This window comes from Neomonachus schauinslandi, chromosome 11, assembly GCF_002201575.2.
Source record: "Neomonachus schauinslandi chromosome 11, ASM220157v2, whole genome shotgun sequence".
Taxonomy (NCBI): Eukaryota; Metazoa; Chordata; class Mammalia; order Carnivora; family Phocidae; genus Neomonachus; species Neomonachus schauinslandi.
The window spans coordinates 46,862,998-46,882,127 of record NC_058413.1 but is presented as its reverse complement, the minus strand read 5'-3'; the positions used below and the strand labels follow the sequence as shown (position 1 = coordinate 46,882,127).

General features: G+C 38.7%; 1 protein-coding gene across 3 annotated transcripts in view; it reads left to right on the top strand.

Moving 5' to 3' along the window:
• Window positions 1-19,130, top strand: part of SWAP70 (switching B cell complex subunit SWAP70) — an 82,180-nt gene that overhangs the window by 42,093 nt on the left and 20,957 nt on the right. For 2 of the 3 annotated variants that reach the window (XM_021685299.1, XM_044919314.1), the window contains 3 exons: window positions 13,875-14,102; window positions 16,581-16,727; window positions 17,876-17,984. In XM_021685299.1, the coding sequence (XP_021540974.1) occupies window positions 13,875-14,102; window positions 16,581-16,727; window positions 17,876-17,984 (484 nt within the window). The remainder of the gene's footprint in view (window positions 1-13,874; window positions 14,103-16,580; window positions 16,728-17,875; window positions 17,985-19,130) is intronic. The other variant, XM_021685300.2, reaches the window with a different exon arrangement.

Sequence of the window (19,130 nt, the reverse complement as noted above, 5' to 3'; positions counted from 1 at the left end):
CCAAAATAGTCCAAAACTCAGTGATTTGGGGTCATGTAATACCCCTGGAGATTTGCAGACAGGGTGGGACTTTTCATCTCTAAATTGCTATAATTATAGATGAATCTGTCTTCATATCCAGAGTCTTTATTCAGTACAAGTCACAACATAATTTTCTGTCTACTTACATATTGGCAAAACCAGTATGGCGTTTTAGGAAAGCAGGGCAAAATTGGCTGAGTGATGCTATATGGGAAACATAGAATCCACAATGCTATTTCTCAAGACTGTTTCATGTGAGGAAATACTATCCTTGTTTCAAAGTCCAGAATGGTGACTTTTTATTGTACTTTACAAAGTAAATGAAAAAGGGCATTTGCTTATTCTGTTCTGACTTCTTTTCCCTGAGCTTCCAAAGGAAAAAAAAAGACAGGTGTAGGGTTTCTGTGCTATCTTACTGCCTTAAAAAATTATATATGTAATACATGCTTATTATAGTAGTAAATATAGAAAAGATTAATTTGCAGAATTACAATCAGGTATAGTGCTCCTCTTAAAAGAAATCTGTCATTCCTTAACTTTTGACAAATTATTTCACCTCTTGAGTTTTAATTTCCTCACCTACAAAATAGGGCTCATCACAGTGTTAAAGGGTAGGAGGTTCTGCATTTAAAGGACTTAGCTTAGTCCCTGGCATGTAAGATGTACTCAGTAAATAGTGTCAACTCTTGTGACTACTGTTATTGCATTTTTGCACACTAGTCTGCTTATTTCCTTAGGACAGATTTCCAGCAGTGGAGCTCTGAGTCCTAAAAAACACACTTTCAAGGTATTTGATGCACAAGGCAGAATTGCCTGTCAGAAAGGCCATACCAATTTATATACCTGATTGAGGGGGCCTGTTATTACTTATCCTGCCAATACAGAGTCTAGTCTGTGATTTCTGTGATTCATATTCATGTTAGGAAAATCTCTTTAAAAAAGTTCATACTGCAATATTTTATTTAAAGTCAGCAAGCATTTATTGACTGCCAACAATAAGCAAGGCGCCAAGAGGAATGCAGAGGGAAAGAGATTGCTTCCTGCCTTCAAGGAATTTGTAGTCTGCTCAAGGAAAAAAAATCAGTCAAGTGTAATTCGAAGCAAAATAGATTACCTGTTACAAGAGAGGTGCAAAGGCCATGCAAATACAGAGAAGGGAAAGATTTATTCCAGCTTGGGGGAAATAAGTAAGGAAGGCTTTGTAAGAGGCAATGTAATATAATGGGCAAAAGAAGGGTCTTAAACTTTTTCCATAAAGGGCCAGACAATAAATATTTGAGGCTTTGTGGCCCTCTTGGGCCATACTGTCTCTGTTGCAGCTACTTAAATCTGCCGTTATGGCAAGAAAGCAGTCATAGACAGTATGTTGCTGTGCTTCAATAACATGGACTTTGAAATGTGAATTTGTGAATTTTATATAATATTCATGGAGTGTGAAATATTATTCTTTTTTTTTTTTTTTCCCCTCCCAGCCACTTAAAATTGCAGAAACTGTTCTTAGGTCATGGGTGTATACAGACATGCCATGAGCCAGATTTGGCTGAGGGGACTGGAGTGGATTCGTGGTCTGTCATTTGCTGTTCCCTGGTTAAGGGCAGGGTCTGCAGTCACATTTCCTGGATTTGAATTCTAGCTCTATCACTGTTCACTAGCCGTGTGACTTTGGGCGATATACATCGTTTGTTTTTGCTACAGTTTCTTCAACTATAAAATAGGGTTAATGCTAATACCTACCTCCTCCTGTTCTTGTGAAGATTGGACAAGGAGAATGCCTGACGCTTGGAAAGTGCTCATTAAATGTTTGCTTTTATCTTTATGGGGAAATTAGCACTTGTGCTGGGCCTTAAAAGATGGAAGAATTTTGACTAATGGAGAAGAATTCTGGATGGAAGACACAGTGGGCAAGGTTATATGAGTCAGGAAAGCAAAGGGCATGTTTTGAGGTGAGCGAGGTATTCCACTTGTCTGAATAGCTACTTTAGGACACTTACTTAGAAACAGCTGGACGGACTGATTGAAGCCAAAAAGATATTTGGTAGCTCACAGAATTGTCGTGATGGCTGAGAAACCAGGTTTGAATGGTATCCGTCTGGAACTATACTTGTCACTCCAGTGAGGAACCACAAGGAAATGCTGCTCCCACCAGAGGGGAGGGATTGTACTTGTGCTGTGGAACACCTCTGGCCGTGCACATAGTGTAGCCCGGGGCTCCAGTCTTCCTGCAGCTGTTCTTTCTGCCAGAGAGAGTTCTCTGTGCCCACTTTCCAGTTCAGTCAGGGGATAACACATCTAATTGGTATGGCCTATGTCAGGTATCATGAAGTAGCTGCAAAGGAGGCCTGTAAAGGATCCATTTGCATTTTTAGCTTCTATATTGGGAGGTAGGGAATTGTCTAGACATAAGAAGGGGATTAGATGCTAGGCAGTCAAAAAGAATGACACATGCCCTTTCTACCTGGAACATGATGGCTCTGAAGAGGAGTGGTAGTAGGTGAGGCTAGAAAGAGTTGTTTTTTTTTTTTTTTAGAGAGACAGTGAGAGGGAACACAAGCAGGGGGAGTGGGAGAGGGAGAAGCAGGCTTCCCACTGAGCAGGGAGCCCGATGTGGGACTTGATCCCAGGCCCTGGGATCATGACCCGAGCCGAAGGCAGACGCCTAACGACTGAGCCACCCAGGCGCCCTGAGGCTAGAAAGAGTTTTGACTTTATCCTGTAGGCAGTGGGGAACTATGAGCCACTGATGATTTTTAAGCAAGAGAGTGACAAGTAAATAGATGAAATATGAAGAGATGGGAGATGGGAAGTTGAGAGAAGATAAGTGGTATTTGAGGACTGAAGTATAGTAATGTCAGTGAGAATGGAAAAGAAGGTCAGATGGGAGAGATCCGGAGGTGACAGGACTAAGTTCATAATGCCTGACTATGGACAGGTTTCAGGCCTTCGGCTGATCAGGAGGTAATATAGCGTGGTTGTTTAAAGCATGATCTTTGATGGGGCGCCTGGGTGGCTCAGTTGTTAAGCATCTGTCTTTGGCTCAGGTCTTGATCCCAGGGTCCTGGGATTGAGCCCCATGTTGGGCTCCCCACTTAGCGGGGAGTCTGCTTCTCCCTCTCCCACTCCCCCGTTTGTGTTCCCTCTCTCGCTGTCTCTTTCTCTGTCAAATAAATAAATAAAATCTTAAAAAAAAAAAAACAAAGCACGGTCTTTGAAATCAGACTGCCTGGTTTAAATCCCGACTCTACCACTTTTTAACTATGTGATCTTGAAGAGATTACTTAATCTCTTTGTTTGGGTTTCCTCATCTGTAAAGTGGGGATAACTATTTCATTTATTGGACTCTTGTGAGGACTAAAATAGTTGATGACGTGAAACATTTAATATAGCGTCTCGCCCCATAAGTGCTCACTGACAGTGTGTATATGTGTGTGTGTGTGTGCATGCATGTATGAATGAATGATTAGATGATGAATAAGATGCGGATATGGTGCCTGATGAAGGGTTGGGTATATTGGTATTTTAGGTGGAACATATTTGTGGAGCTGAACTGTATTCAACTGGAAGTGCACATCTAGGGCTTGTGAGAGGCCGGGACTGGAGACAGAGGTGGGGAAGCCATGGAAGTAGATTAGATCAGGGAGGAAGAAACTGTTGTGGGAGAAGTGAGGGCTGAGGACAGAACTTTGGGGACTGTTTCTGTAGCAGGAAGAGGAAGTAGATTTGGTACAGGAAGCTGAATTGAATAGTCTATAAGGTAGGAAGAGAACTGGGAGAGTGTTGAGTCATGGGTGCCAAAGAAAGAAAAGTTCTAAGAAGCAGGAAAGTAGTTACTGGCATTAGATGTTGCAGAAAAATTAGAGGGTGATAAGTGAGAAGTTGCCCTTGGATTTACCAATTAGGTGGTCGTTGGTAATCAAGTAGAACACAGTTTAACTGTAGTGGTGGGAACAGTTTCTTAGTGCTTAGTAACAATAATGATGTAATAGTGCATGTATGTTAAAGGAGACATAAAGAATAAAATGTGCTATAGAGTCTTGCACATCAAAGTTGTCTAGCTTAATACAGAGAAATATAGAAGGGAATGGAATATTGATAGGTGTTGAAAAAGATGTACTGATGGCATTTTAAAAACGTAGCTGTTGCTTGGAAGAATTATGCTAATAAAACTTCCAGTATTGTCTTTTAAGACATTTTGTAGTTACTCTGTGTTCTAAATTTATTTGTGTTTTCTTTGGAACTGGAGGTGGGGTGGGTCTCTTAACTGTGAACTTGTGATGTTTGGGTTGTTTCCATCACTAAAATATTCCTGGTGGACTTGAAAGTGATCTTGTCCTGATTTCAGTATTAGAAATTAGTAAGTAGGGGTGCCTGGGTGGCTCAGTCGTTAGGCATCTGCCTTTGGCTCAGGTCATGATCCCAGGGTCCTGGGATCGAGCCCCACATCGGGCTCTGCTCGGCGGGAAGCCTGCTTCTCTCTCTCCCACTTACCCTGCTTGTGTTCTCTCTCTTGCTGCGTCTCTCTGTCAAATAAATAAAATCTTAAAAAAAAAAAAGAAATTAGTAAGGAAACTTACCTTATTCCTGAAGGCAGCACTTGCGTGATGTGGAGGACTTGTCATTGGTTTTAAATCATTGTTGAGCCACAGGCTGTGAAGGGAGCCGGCCAGCACCAACTTCCTGACTGCTTTGCCTAAGAAACTCAAAAGATTTATGCCCCAGGTGGCCCGAAGAACTGGGACCCATGTGAGCCTTGTGGTGTGCCATGATCCTAACCTTTCCTGTACCCTAGGGCCCCACCAAGACTCCACAATATGCCTACCTTCATCTTTGTGGGCTGATCGGAACGTCTTTGGTCCCCTGTTCTTTTCTTTTATTTATTTTTACCAGATGCTATGTAGTATTTATTTATATAAAATATAATTCTTTATTTGTCTAAATTAAATTTATATATTATTTTATTCATTTAGGAAAAAAAACAAGCTGTTAGAATGTTTAATTTTTTTTTTTTTTTTGGTCCTCTTTCTAAACAAATTAATCTCATTTGAGAAGGGAATAGCCTCTTTGACTTGTTTAGAATAGGCAGGCAGCATACCTTGTCATGTTCTTGTTTGGACCTACTCTGTTTTGACATCCCTAAATCCTTCAGCATTTCTTCTGCTTACATGTAGAATTTCTCTGTGGCTGGGAGTACTTGTGTGGGGAAAGAAGGAATCACTGGGACAGATTTATGTGGAATTGCTTTGTCCGGTTGCTGAATCAGCCTCCTGAGGTTTAAAATGTACGGCTTTGTATTTATTAAGCTCTTAGCACATCTTCTGTCCTTGGGCCAACCACTGTAAACTCAAGGTCACACTATTTTATGGAAAATACTAGAGTCATAATATTTCTTAAGGTGGCCATTGTTTGTTACATTTTGCCTCCTTCCTAAATACTTTAATAACATTTAAAAAAACCCATATTTTGAAGTAGTTTTAAACTTAGAGATTTTAATAAAATTTAATGTAAAGGCAGGTACATTTTAAAATAAAATTTGAAATGTAATGTCTCAATTTGTCACGAGTGTATCTATGAATTTAATTTGTAATCTTACCAACAGTTTTTAGGCTTTATACATTTAAGGTGATTTTTATGTTTCTAATCATTCATCTACCATAGTGATTATTTGTATTTTAAGTCCAGAATGTTTTTAACTAAGATTTTATTCTCTAGCTTCAATTAATACTATAAAAGATATAAGAAACAGTGGGAGTTATATGAATGATATAAGTTGAATAAATGTTTGCTTTTTTTTTTTTTAAGATTTTATTTATTGAGAGAGAGAATGAGATAGAGAGAGCATGAGGGGGGGAGGGTCAGAGGGAGAAGCAGACTCCCTGCCGAGCAGGGAGCCCGATGTGGGACTCAATCCCGGGACTCCAGGATCATGACCTGAGCCGAAGGCAGCTGCCCAACCAACTGAGCCACCCAGGTGCCCTATAAATGTTTGCTTTTGACTCAGTTTCCCATCACCTAGAAAGTAGTGTCAAAAATATTAAATATGTAAGTGAGTTAACACGCAGAAGTCAAGGTACAGTATGTTCCCATTTAAGATGGTTCTATAATTTTTGTCAAATGATATTCCTGGAAATGTGTGTCAGTATAGTTTTTTCATTAGCATTCATTTTCCACAGAGCCAAGAACAAAACAGGATGTGTCTGTTGTGGGCTTATTTGGAGGAATGGCTTTGATGCAATTAAATATCAAACCTGAAATAGTTTTAAGAGACTCTTAGTGAAATAAAACCTGAATTGTTGTTAAGCCAATAAAGGCCCTTTTTAATGATGACAGGGAAAGAACTTTTAACAAAATAATTTTTGGAGCCAAAGGCCTCGAAAATCACATGCAGCCTGAAAGTTTATTCTTTGTTATTTTTGGTGAAACTTGCTTGGAAGGAGGAAGTAAGCTGCTTCCTGAAACTGAATGAGCTCTTAGAATTGATGCAGGCCACTCGAGACTAACACGGCAGCACGTGATTTATTATTTAGTATGATTGAATAGTTGAGAATGGGAATGTTTGTCTCTCCCTCGCCCAGTATAATGAATTAGGAGGCCCTTCAGTTATTTGCTAATGATAAGTGTATGATTGTGTTGAAAGTCAGCAGGAAATGAATCTAGATAATTTGCCTGGGACAGTCCCTGGGAATGCTGAGCGGATGCTCGGTGCTGATGACAAACTCAGAAGGCTTTGGGAGTACACCTTCAGAAAGGTTCAGGATGAGCCTGGGAAGCTGCCTCTAGGGCTGAGTTTGGTGCTAAGAGGCTCTCTGGGTTACTAACATTATAAAAGACCATTCCAGATACCAGAGGAACTGAAGCTTGGAGTGGGAGGGACTTGGGTGTATTCACAGGGGTAGGTGAGGAAAAGCTGAGGCTGTTTCCTGACTAGTAGTATGAATGGTCATTCGGTCGCACCATTTTTTGTCACGCCTGTGCACGTGACCATATGCATATACGTGTCTTCTGCTGGCCTTACTACTAAAACTTCTAGTTGTGCTCGCTTCGGCAGCACATATACTAAAACTTCTAGTTGTGCTTGCCCTACCTTTGTCCCGAGCTGTGATCAGATGGCATGGGCCCTTCTTTTTGCTGCATTATGGAGACTGAACTTCTGTACATGTTAATGCCTCTAAGATATTTTACTTTGGGCATTTATTTATCTTAATGTCCTTTTTGACTTTCTTTTTCTCTCTTGTCTCTCTTTAATCTCTTCTTGTATTTAGTCTTTCTTCCTTTTCTTTTCTGCCCCATTCTCTCCTCTTCTCTTTCTCTCTCTTCTTGACCATTTTCTTTCTTTCTCCTCCACTGACTATCCCTGTTACTTTGTCTTCTTTTTTAAAAGATTTTATTTTTAGGAAATCACTACACCCAACGTGGGGCTTGAACTCAAAACCCCAAGATTAAGAGTTGCATGCTCCACCAACTGCGCCAGCGAGGCACAATGAAATTGTTCTTTTTTTTTTTTTTTTTTTTAAAGTAAGCTCTACCCAACATGGGGCTTGAACTCACGACCTGAGATCAGGAGTCACATGCTCTACAGACTGAGCCAGCCAGCACTCTCCACCCCAATCCCTGCTACTTCTGTTTAAAAGCCAAGAAGATAATATCTGTTAAGCTTAACAGTACATGATTTATCTCCAACAAGAGAAAGGAAAGTCTTAAGTGTGTTTTTCTCCAGCAAGTAAATATTTGTTGACTACCGACCATATGCTAGATTTAGGAGAGAAGATCATTTCCATACTAGAGGACTTTATAGTATTACATCAAATTAAATCCATAGAACTCTTGACATTTTTGACTTTATGATATTTTGTGGATGTACATTTCTTTGCAAGCATATTTTTGCTATTGCTGGCATTCTTTCTCTGCTAAAATATGTTATTTCACAGACATCATTATAACCAAATTATTGGAAGTGCAAAGGAGAGAAAGAAAAATTAACTCACAGTCTTATCTGTAACAAATTAGACTTACTGTTTCTGTGTTTTCCTCTAGTATTTGTCAAAATATTTGTGTAATCTTTATGCAGTGGAAATTATAGGTAAATTTAATTTTGCATTCTTCTTTGTTATTTCATAAATGCTTTCTAAAATGTAATTTTATTTTTATTATTTTTTAGAAAGGTATTTATTTATTATTTTTTTTAAGTTTTATTTTATTATGTTATGTTAATCACCATACATTACATCATTAGTTTTTGATGTAGTGTTCCATGATTCATTGTTTGTGTCTAACACCCAGTGCTCCATTCAATATGTGCCCTCTTTAATACCCATCACCAGGCTAACCCATCCCCCCACGCCCCTCCCCTCTAGAACCCTCAGTTTGTTTCTCAGAGTCCATAGTCTTTCATGGTTCGTCTCCCCCTCCGATTTCCCCGCCTTCATTTTTCCCTTCTTACTATCTTTTTTTTTTTTTTTTTTTAAGATTTTATTTATTTGACAGAGAGAGATACAGCGAGAGAGGGAACACAAGCAGGGGGAGTGGGAGAGGGAGAAGCAGGCTTCCCGCTGAGCAGGGAGCCCGATGCGGGGCTCGATCCCAGGACCCTGGGATCATGACCCGAGCTGAAGGCAGACGCTTAACGACTGAGCCACCCAGGTGCCCCTTACTATCTTCTTTTTTTAACATATAACGTATTATTTGTTTCAGAGGTACAGGTCTGTGATTCATTAGTCTCACACAATTCACAGCGCTCACCATAGCACATACCCTCCCCAATGTCCATCACCCAGCCACCCCATCCCTCCCACCCCCACTACTCCAGCAACCCTCAGTTTGTTTCCTGAGATTAAGAATTCCTCATATCAGTGAGATCATGTGATACATGTCTTTCTCTGATTGACTTATTTAGCTCAGCATAATACCCTCTAGTTCCATCCACGTCATTGCAAATGGCAAGATTTCATTTTTTTGATGGCTGCATAATATTCTATTGTGTGTATATATAAATATATATTTATATATACACACCACATCTTCTTTATCCATTCATCTGTTGTTGGACATCTTGGCTCTTTCCATAGTTTGGCTTTTGTGGACATTGCTGCTATAAACATTGGGGTGCATGTACCCCTTTGGATCACTACATTTCTTTGGGGTAAATACCCAGTAGTGCAATTGCTGGATCGTAGGGTAGCTCTATTTTCAATTTTTTGAGGAACCTCCATACTGTTTTCCAGAGTGGCTGCACCAGCTTGCATTCCCACCAACAGCGTAGCAGGGTTCCCCTTTCTCCACATCCTCGCCAACATCTGGCGTTTCCTGACTTGTTAATTTTAGCCATTCTGACTGGTGTGAGGTGGTATCTCATTGAGGTTTTGATTTGGATTTCCCTCATGCCGAGCGATGTTGAGCACTTTTTCATGTGTCTGTTGGCCATCTGGATGTCTTCTTTGGAAAAATGTCTGTTCATGTCTTCTGCCCATTTCTTGATTGGATTCTTTGTTTTTTGGGTGTTGAGTTTGATAAGTTCTTTATAGATTTTGGATACCAGCCCTTTATCTGATATGTCATTTGCAAATATCTTCTCCCATTCTGTCGGTTGTCTTTTGGTTTTGTTGACTGTTTCCTTTGCTGTGCAAAAGCTTTTTATCTTGATGAAGTCCCAATAGTTCATTTTTGCCCTTGTTTCCCTTGCCTTTGGCGATGTTTCTAGGAAGTAGTTGCTGCGGCTGGGGTCGAAGAGGTTGCTGTCTGTGTTCTCCTCTAGGATTTTGATGGGCTCCTGTCTCACATTTAGGGCTTTCAACCATTTTGAGTCTATTTTTGTGTGTGGTGTAAGGAAATGGTTCAGTTTCATTCTTCTGCATGTGGCTGTCCAATTTTCCCAACACCATTTGTTGAAGAGACTGTCTTTTTTCCATTGGACATCCTTTCCTGCTTTGTCGAAGATGAGTTGACCATAGAGTTGAGGGTCCATTTCTGGGCTCTCTGTTCTGTTCCATTATCTATGTGTCTGTTTTTGTGCCAGTACCATACTGTCTTGATGATGACAGCTTTGTAATAGAGCTGGAAGTCCGGAATTGTGATCTTTTCTGGTTCCATACAAATTTTAGGATTATTTGTTCCATTTCTTTGAAAAATGTAGATGGTATTTTGATAGGGATTGCATCGAATGTGTAGATTGCTCTAGGTAGCATTGACATCTTCACAATATTTGTTCTTCCAATCCATGAGCATGGAATGTTTTTCCATTTCTTTGTGTCTTCCTCAGTTTCTTTCATGAGTATTTTATAGTTTTCTGAGTACAGATCCTTTGCCTCTTTGGTTAGATTTAGTCCTAGGTATCTTATGGTTTTGGGTGCAGTTGTAAATGGGATCAACTCCTTAATTTCTCTTTCTTCTGTCTTGTTGGTGGTGTATATAAATGCAACTGATTTCTGTGCATTGATTTTATGTCCTGCCACTTTACTGAATTCCTGTATGAGTTCTAGCAGTTTTGGGGTGGAGTCTTTTGGGTTTTCCACATAAAGTATCATATCATCTGCAGAGAGTGAGAGTTTGACTTCTTCTTTGCTGATTCGGATGCCTTTTATTTCTTTCTGTTGTCTGATTGCTGTGGCTAGGACTTCTAATACTATGTTGAATAGCAGTGGTGATAGTGGACATCCCTGCTGTGTTCCTGACCTTAGGGGGAAAGCTCTCATTTTTTCCCCATTGAGACTGATATTCACTGTGGGTTTTTCATAGATGGCTTTTATGATATTGAGGTATGTACCCTCTATCCCTACATTCTGAAGAGTTTTAATCAAGAAAGGATGCTGTACTTTGTCAAATGCTTTTACTGCATCTATTGAGAGGATCATATGATTCTTGTTCTTTCTTTTATTAATGTATTGTATCACATTGATTGATTTGTGGATGTTGGACCAACCTTGCAGCCCAGGAATAAATCCCACTTGGTCGTGGTGAATAATCCTTTTAATGTACTGTTGGATCCTATTGGCTAGTATTTTGGTGAGAATTTTTGCATCCATGTTATATATATCCATGTTATATATCCATCCAATATCCAGGGATATTGGTCTGTAATTCTCCTTTTTGATGGGGTCTTTGTCTGATATTGGGATCAAGGTAATGTTGGCCTCATAAAATGAGTTTGGAAATTTTCCTTCCATTTCTATTTTTTGGAACAGTTTCAGAAGAATAGGTATTAATTCTTCTTTAAATGTTTGGTAGAATTCCCCTGGGAAGCCATCTGGCCCTGGGCTCTTGTTTGTTGGGAGATTTTTGATGACTGCTTCAATTTCCTTAGTGGTTATGGGTCTGTTCATAAAATGTAATTTTAAATGTTTGTATAATACCCCACTCACTCAGTACAAAAGGAAGTAACGTTGATGGAGTACACACTGTGTCAGACACTATGCAAAATAATCAACTTGTCTCGTTTTATCCCCGTAGTAGTTCTATATGATAAGTGTTACTATGTCCGTTTCATAGATGAAAAAATTGAGGCTTAGCTTAGTTTATTTCAGTTTGGTAAATGTTAATTGAGCTCTACCACATTCTAGGTATGGTGCTGATTTCTGGAGATTCAAAGATGGGTGGGACATGGTCCCTTGTATAAAGAATTCAGAAAATGTAGGGAAGAAAATGAGTAAAGAGGTGATTTCAGTACTGTATGCTAAGTGCAGTGACAGAGAAGACCACCTGACCTGAATTAGGTTTGGTCAGAGCAGTTTTCCTAGAGCAGTGCTTCTCAGACTTTAATGTGCATGTGGAAGTACCTAGGGTTCTTATTGTAATGCAGATTTTGATTTTTGGGTCTTTGGTAGGGTCCAAGATTCTTCATTTCTAAGGCTTCTAAGTGATGCCAATGCTGCTGTTCCACACACCTCACTTGAAGTAGGAATAGCCTAGACAATACAGATTTTGAACGAATACCAGTTAGCCAGGTAGAGAAATGAGGAGAGGTATTCAAAACAGAGAGGACAGCGTGGGGAAAGGCATAGAAGCATAAAAAAGTGTGTTAAATTGGTATACTCTTTATAATCTATGGCGGGTGTTGGCAAACTATGGCTCATTGCTGAATCTAACCCATAGCCTATTTTTGTACAGCCCATGTGCTAAGAATAGTTTTTACATGTTTTTAAAGATTTTATTTATTTGACACAGAGAGACACAGCGAGAGAGGGAACACAAGCAGGGGGAGTGGGAGAGGGAGAGGGAGAAACAGGCTTCCCTTGGAGCAGGGAGCCCAACGAGGGGCTCGATCCTAGGAGTCTGGGATAATGACCTGAGCTGACGCTTAAAAACTGAGCCACCCAGCTGCCCTAGTTTTTACATTTTTAAAGCATAAAACAAACAAACAAACAAACAAAAACCTAATCCAAACAAAGAGTAACTTTAATAGAGATGCACAAAGCCTCAAACATTTACTACCTAATCCTTTGCAGAATAAGCTTGAGACCTCTAATCTGGTATGGTGAAGTGTAAAATCTGCAGTGGGCATAAGTGGAAAACGTTGTTAGAGATAGATAGTAAGCCGGGGTGGGGCTGGGAGGGTGGTGCTCACCAAGGGCCACAGAAGAGCTTGGTCTTTATCTTTGAGGTGATAGAGAGCCAGGACAGGATTTAAAGAGGGAGGTGACAGGCTCAGCTTGTGTTTTAGAAAAATCTCTCTAGCAGAATATAGATGCAAGGGAGCAATGCTGGAGTCAAGGATACCAATTGGGAGGCCTGAACAAAGGAAGATGGAGTAGGAGGGGATGGATTTGAGAACTGCTGGGACAAAGTTTTTCATTCTCTTTTGACTGTAATCCATAGGAAGATAAGTGTTTTATTTCATGACCCAGCACACATAGACACACCCACAATGCCAAACTTATCACAAAACATTTGTTTTTAATGTAGGTGAACTCAAATATTTTCATTCCATTAAGGAAAATGGTGTTTACTACCTAATACATTGGTTTTATATTGGGTCATAACCTACAGTTTGAAAAACACTGATCTAGGGAAGTGAAAACAGTAGGTTTTTATCACTGACTTGGTATAAAGGAGTGGGGAACAAGGATTGGCATGGGTGAATGGTGTTGTTCGCAGCTGAAATCTATAATAGAAGGGGGAGCCATTTGGAAGGTTGAGGTGATTCATTCATTTTTGGACATGGTGAATTCAAGAGTGCTGTAGGAAATCTAGGCTTTCCAGAAAGTAAGATACCGATTTTTCATTCAGTGAGTATTACTGCCTCACTGTTTTGTTCACCTGCTGCTATTTCAATAGCAACATTTTCTACTGTTTCAGGTGTGTGTTTCAGGATTTAATAAACTTTTCTAGCCCGGACTAGGAATTCAGCCATTGTTGCCAGCATTGTCAATGTTATAATGGGAGGAAGCATCATAACTTTCAAATAATTGGCTTATGTGGAAAATTTGTAAATTGAGGACTAACTTGTACATACTACTTTGAGATGCTTATTTCACTTAGTACTTGCATATTAGTTCAGTAAGATCAGTGTTCTGGTATATTGAAATATTTACCCAACAGAGAGTAATCAAATCACATCAGTTAGTTTGTGTATGATACTGTATGTGTGCAGTTTGCTTTAGTTCTGCATACAGATATACTATACTTTTAGAGGGTTATCAGTTTTTGATTCCTTTACTTGTTCTATAAAGTTAATATAGGACCAATGGCATTTTATCCATACCTTTCTCCCTGATAATATCATGATTATTTAAAGATATGCTTTTGTAACTAGAAAAGAAAATTTCCTAAGTTGACCGTATCAGTGCAAATAACATAGATACATACCTAAGTTTAAAAGTTATTTTTTTTGACTAGGAATTAATACTTTTACATTTTTCTTTTTACAGATTGAATACTTGCTTAAGAAACTTACAGAAGTTATGGGAGGAGGTTGGCAGCAAGAACAGTTTGAACATTATAAAATCAACTTTGATGACAGTAAAGATGGCCTTTCTGTGTGGGAACTGATTGAGCTTATTGGAAATGGACAGTTCAGCAAAGGCATGGATCGGCAGACAGTGTCCATGGCGATTAATGAAGTCTTTAATGAGCTTATATTAGATGTGTTGAAACAGGTAAGAGTGCTGTCTCCTCACCTTCAGAATTTGACATGTTTGAAATAAGATACTTTCATCGGGTATAAGTCATTTATACTTTTACACTGATTTAGAACAGGAATGAAGTTTCTTATTTTCCCAGTCTTGTATTAGGCTTTAATTAAAAAAAAAATACTGGTACAATTTTGAAGTACACTTACGCATTGGGAAATTACTATTTTGAAAGAACTGTTTAAATGACCACATTTTTAACTATTTTTAAAGTACTTTCATGTCGTATACAGCCATATTTATTGATCTGAAAGATCCTCATGGCATATCGTTCAGAGAAAAAAAACAGGTTGTTGAACAGGAAGTATCTTGCAACCCCTTTCATGAAATGTGATACACATTTGTAGGGCTATCTGGAAGGATGGTCACCAAAGTGTTAAAAGTGATTGCCTCTGGATTGTGGGATTTCTGTAAATTTTATTTTCTTCTTTATTCCTTTCTTGTTATTGGACTTACTACTTTATAGGATTCTATACATGAATGTATGCATATGATTATATATTTTTATAAAATCAGAAAAATACCCTTACTTTTGGGAGAAAATACCTTTATTTAGCAAAATTGCATTTATCTTATTAGATTATGACCTGCATAGCATATGATATACATATGGGAAGCTTAATGCTTGTTAAATAGAATTTATTTATTTTTTAGTGGATCTTTCAGATTTCTTAATTATTATACTGAATAATAACTCCAAGTTGGGGTTTCCTTACCTTGGTCCTTTATTAACTAAGCAGGTGATGTTGTTGTCTTTGCTCTTTTTCCCTAATTGAGCCCATCAATAAACATTAATTGAGGTTCATTTGTGTAGGTTTTTAGTGCTAAAAAGTGTGAGACATGGTCTCTGTCTAAAGACTTCTAGGCCCACCAGGATGGCAGGATAATTGGACTACAGATGAATTTCAGTATGAGATAGCTTTTATTTAAATGTCCAAGGATTAGGAAACTGAACAAGTATATGATTAGAACCTGACATAATAATCAAATGATACAGCAAGGTAATAAATATTTAATGATAATATATAGTCTACTCTAGGCTATCAGCATTTATACATTTAATATTTAAAATGTTAGCTATTCTTGGGGCTCCTGGGTGGCTCAGTCGGTTAAGCGTCTGGCTCTTGGTTTCAGCTCAGGTCATGATCTTGGGGTGGTGAGATTGAGCCCCACGTTGGGCTCTGTGCTCTGTTGGGATTCTCTCTCCCTCTTCCCACCCTCTGCCCACCCCCTCGCACGTGTGAGCAGTCTCTCTCTCAAATAAATAAATCTTACAAGAAAATGTCAGCTATTCTCAAACAACCCTGAAAGGCTTGGCCTATAATAATGTGTCATTTTGCTTAAGTAAAGATATGAATTATACATTTTGTGACTGATATGTGGGAAGGAAGTATAGGCCTAGAAGTGTGAGTGTAGAAGCTACATTTAGAAGCCAGAATCCTAGCTGCTAGTTCCTTTTCTGTTCATCTGGAGCAGAATTCTTCCTCCAGAATAGTGAGTGAGAGGTCAGGTAGAAGGGTAGGTTGGTGCCAGAAGGTGATTGGTTAAAAGATATATTTGACCAAGTTTAGCATTTTCATTGATTGAGGTTTTAAATTACTGAGAATCACTATCAGGGTTTTGTGTGTGTATGTGTTTTAATCAGAATAGACAGGATAGTATAGTGAACTCTCATATACCATTCATCCAGCCCCAGTAACCACCAACACATGGTTGATCCTACCCTTCCTACTTTTTCCTCTCCTGTATCTTGAAACAATCCCAGACATTTTTTTTTTTTTTTTAAGATTTTATTTATTTGTCAGAGAGGGAGAGTGAGAGAGAGCAAGCACAAGAGGGGGAGCGGCAGGCAGAGGGAGAAACAGGCTCCCTGCTGAGCAGGGAGACCGATGCGGGACTTGACTGAGCCACCTTGGCATCCCCCAGACATTTCATTTTATCTATAAATATTTCCATAGGTATCCCTAAAAGATAAGGAATTTTAGGGGCACCTGGATGGCTCAGTCTGTTAAGTGTCCAACTCTTGATTTCGGCTCAGGTCATGATCTCAGGGTCATGAGATTGAGCCCCATGTCAGGCTCCGTGCTGGGTGTGGAGCCTGCTTAAGACTCTCTCTCCCTCTCTTTAAGGAAAAAAAAAAAAAAAAGGAATTAAAAAAGATCACAATGATTTTAGCACCAGGAGTTCTAAGACTACGTATATAGCATTGGGGGATGGAGAGTGGGGTGGACTGTTGTCTCTGCAGGTCCAGGATTATGTGTAAACTTTTGTATGCATGTATTTGCATGTATTTGACTGGGTTTAGTACCCCTGGCCTTCATAGGTCCTCAGTGGGTTCATGATCCACAAAGGTCAAGAACCACTTACACTCATGTATTCAAGGAAGAGATATTAGCTCTAATAAGTAAAAGGCCAGGCATTTATATCAGATTTAATCTTTCATAGGGTTACATGATGAAAAAAGGCCATAAACGGAAAAACTGGACTGAACGCTGGTTTGTACTAAAACCCAACATAATTTCTTATTATGTGAGTGAGGATCTGAAGGATAAGAAAGGAGACATTCTCTTGGATGAAAACTGCTGTGTGGAGGTAAGCCTCTTGTTACGTCTTTCTGATGCTGCCCCCTACTGCTCAAGTCTTTTTTATCTTGCTTCTAGGCTTTAGAACCTTAAAGTAATCTTAAAATTAACATTTCTAAAATAGTATAGGCATACAGTTACCAGACTTCCTGAACCAAAAACTGAAGATACCTGACAAAAGTTTTTTGTAATGTGAATTTATTTTCTGTCTCATGAACAAAGTATAGGGATTAAGTCAGATTTATTTGAACATTTAAGGAAACATTTATTGAATAAAATGAAGTTATAAAAAAGAAAGCCAAAAAATATTCAGGAAGACAGTGTTTGAAATCATGAATATATGGGGAAATCTGGGCCATTTTGAGTACAGTAAATAAAACTAAAGAAAATACGAGCATTATCTTTGAATATTTTAGGTGACTTTCAGGACACCTTATTCATTGCTATTAATTCTGTAAAGAAGTGAAGTCTTCAAGAAACATAAATTTTGAGTTTTTAATTTATATCTGAACTATCATCACATCTGTATTTGATGAAGAACATGTAAAATACCTAAAATCTTGCTCATAAATGACAGTGTATTTTGATGGATGAAATAGTGTACGTATATTGATGTCTCAGGGTGTGCACTGCCTACTAAGGGGTCTTCTTAGATTCAGCTAAACATGGAGACTCACGAGATTACCATAGACCATACCAGTCTACTTAAGGATATAGGACAGGAGCCACAGCTTGCTAGCAATACCAGCCCAAGTGCAAAGAGAGTGGATTTGCATCAGGTGAATGTGGGAATCACCCTGGCTTAGTAGCCTCATAGCGCATTGGAGTCAATACCTGTTGCAACAATGTGGATATACCTTCCAGGGTTCCTGTAAGGGGTGTGCTCACATTCAAGAGTCACTGTGCTCAGGAAGCCAAAGCATGGTATCCCCATCAGGTGTTGGTGGTTCTCACAGTCCAGATGAAATATACTAATCAAGGGTCATTGTTACCATAGGTAATGTTGCCTAGAGAATAGCATTTTGTAAATCAGAAATATGCTCTTATAGATATTTTTCATTGACATTGAATTTCAGCCAGATTTGTATAAATAATTCAGATTAAATTTAAATGCTTAAAAATAAAATTTTTAAAAACCAATTTTGCTTTCTGTGTTAGTCCTTGCCCGACAAAGATGGGAAGAAATGCCTTTTTCTCATAAAATGTTTTGATAAGACCTTTGAAATCAGTGCCTCAGATAAGAAGAAGAAACAGGAGTGGATTCAGGGTAAGGCAGTTTTTATTATTTGTCATGATAACTTGAGAGCTCTGACTTTGTATTTTTAATCTCATTAAAGTACTAAAGCATTGTTCCCTCATTGTAGTTATTTCTGCATGCAGCATAATAACTAAAAGAAAAACAAATTGAGAGGAGTTCCCAAATTTTTCATCAGTTTCATTTGCATAATGAACTTGTGGGAAAATTATAAACTGGACATTTTAAGTTTTATTTACTTTTACTATTTAAAGAGAATGGAATTTCCCCTTTTAAGGACTATGAAGAATTTTGAAGTGACCATCTGGAATTTTTAGTAATACAGAAAACAAAAGAGGAATAATGCAATCACTTTTGAATATTTCCAGTAATTTTTAAGATCTGTTATTTTCACAAGAAATCACTAGTTTCAAATAATTATTTCAAGAACATAAACTTTTGATTTAATAACTTTTAAACTGATTATTCTAAAATTAGTAAAGAATGAAACACTACGTATGAGATTTTTTTTTTAATCATGAAAGTTCAGGGCTTCTGAATATGATATTCTTAGATATAAGTAAAATTATGTTATACTGAAAATTGTGGTCATTTTGATGTGGCTTAAGATTTTGAAGCAAGTGCACCTAGGTTTGAATCCTCTTTCCTGGGTCACTTGAATTGAATTATGAATTTTGTAGCTGTTTTTCCTCTTCTGTAGAATGGGGATAATAATAGTACCTACCTCTCAGGGCACCTGGGTGGCTCATTTGGTTAAGCATCTGCCTTCGGTTCAGGTCATGATCCCAGGGTCCTGGGATCAAGCCCCGCATCGGGCTCCTTGCTCAGCGGGGAGCCTGCTTCTCCCTCTCCTCCCTGCTCATGCTCTGTCTCACTACCTCTCTCTCGAATAAATAAAAAAAATTTTTTTTAAAGACTTTATTTATTTATTTGACAGAGACACAGCAAGAGAGGGAACACAAGCAGGGGGAGTGGGAGAGGGAGAAGCAGGCTTCCCGCTGAGCAGGGAGCCCGATGCGGGGCTCGATCCCAGGACCCTGGGATCATGACCTGAACTGAAGGCAGATGCTTAACAACTGAGCCACCCAGCCACCCCTCAAATAAATAAAATCTTAAAAAAAGATAGTACCTACCTCTCAAGGTTTTTGTGATTAGATA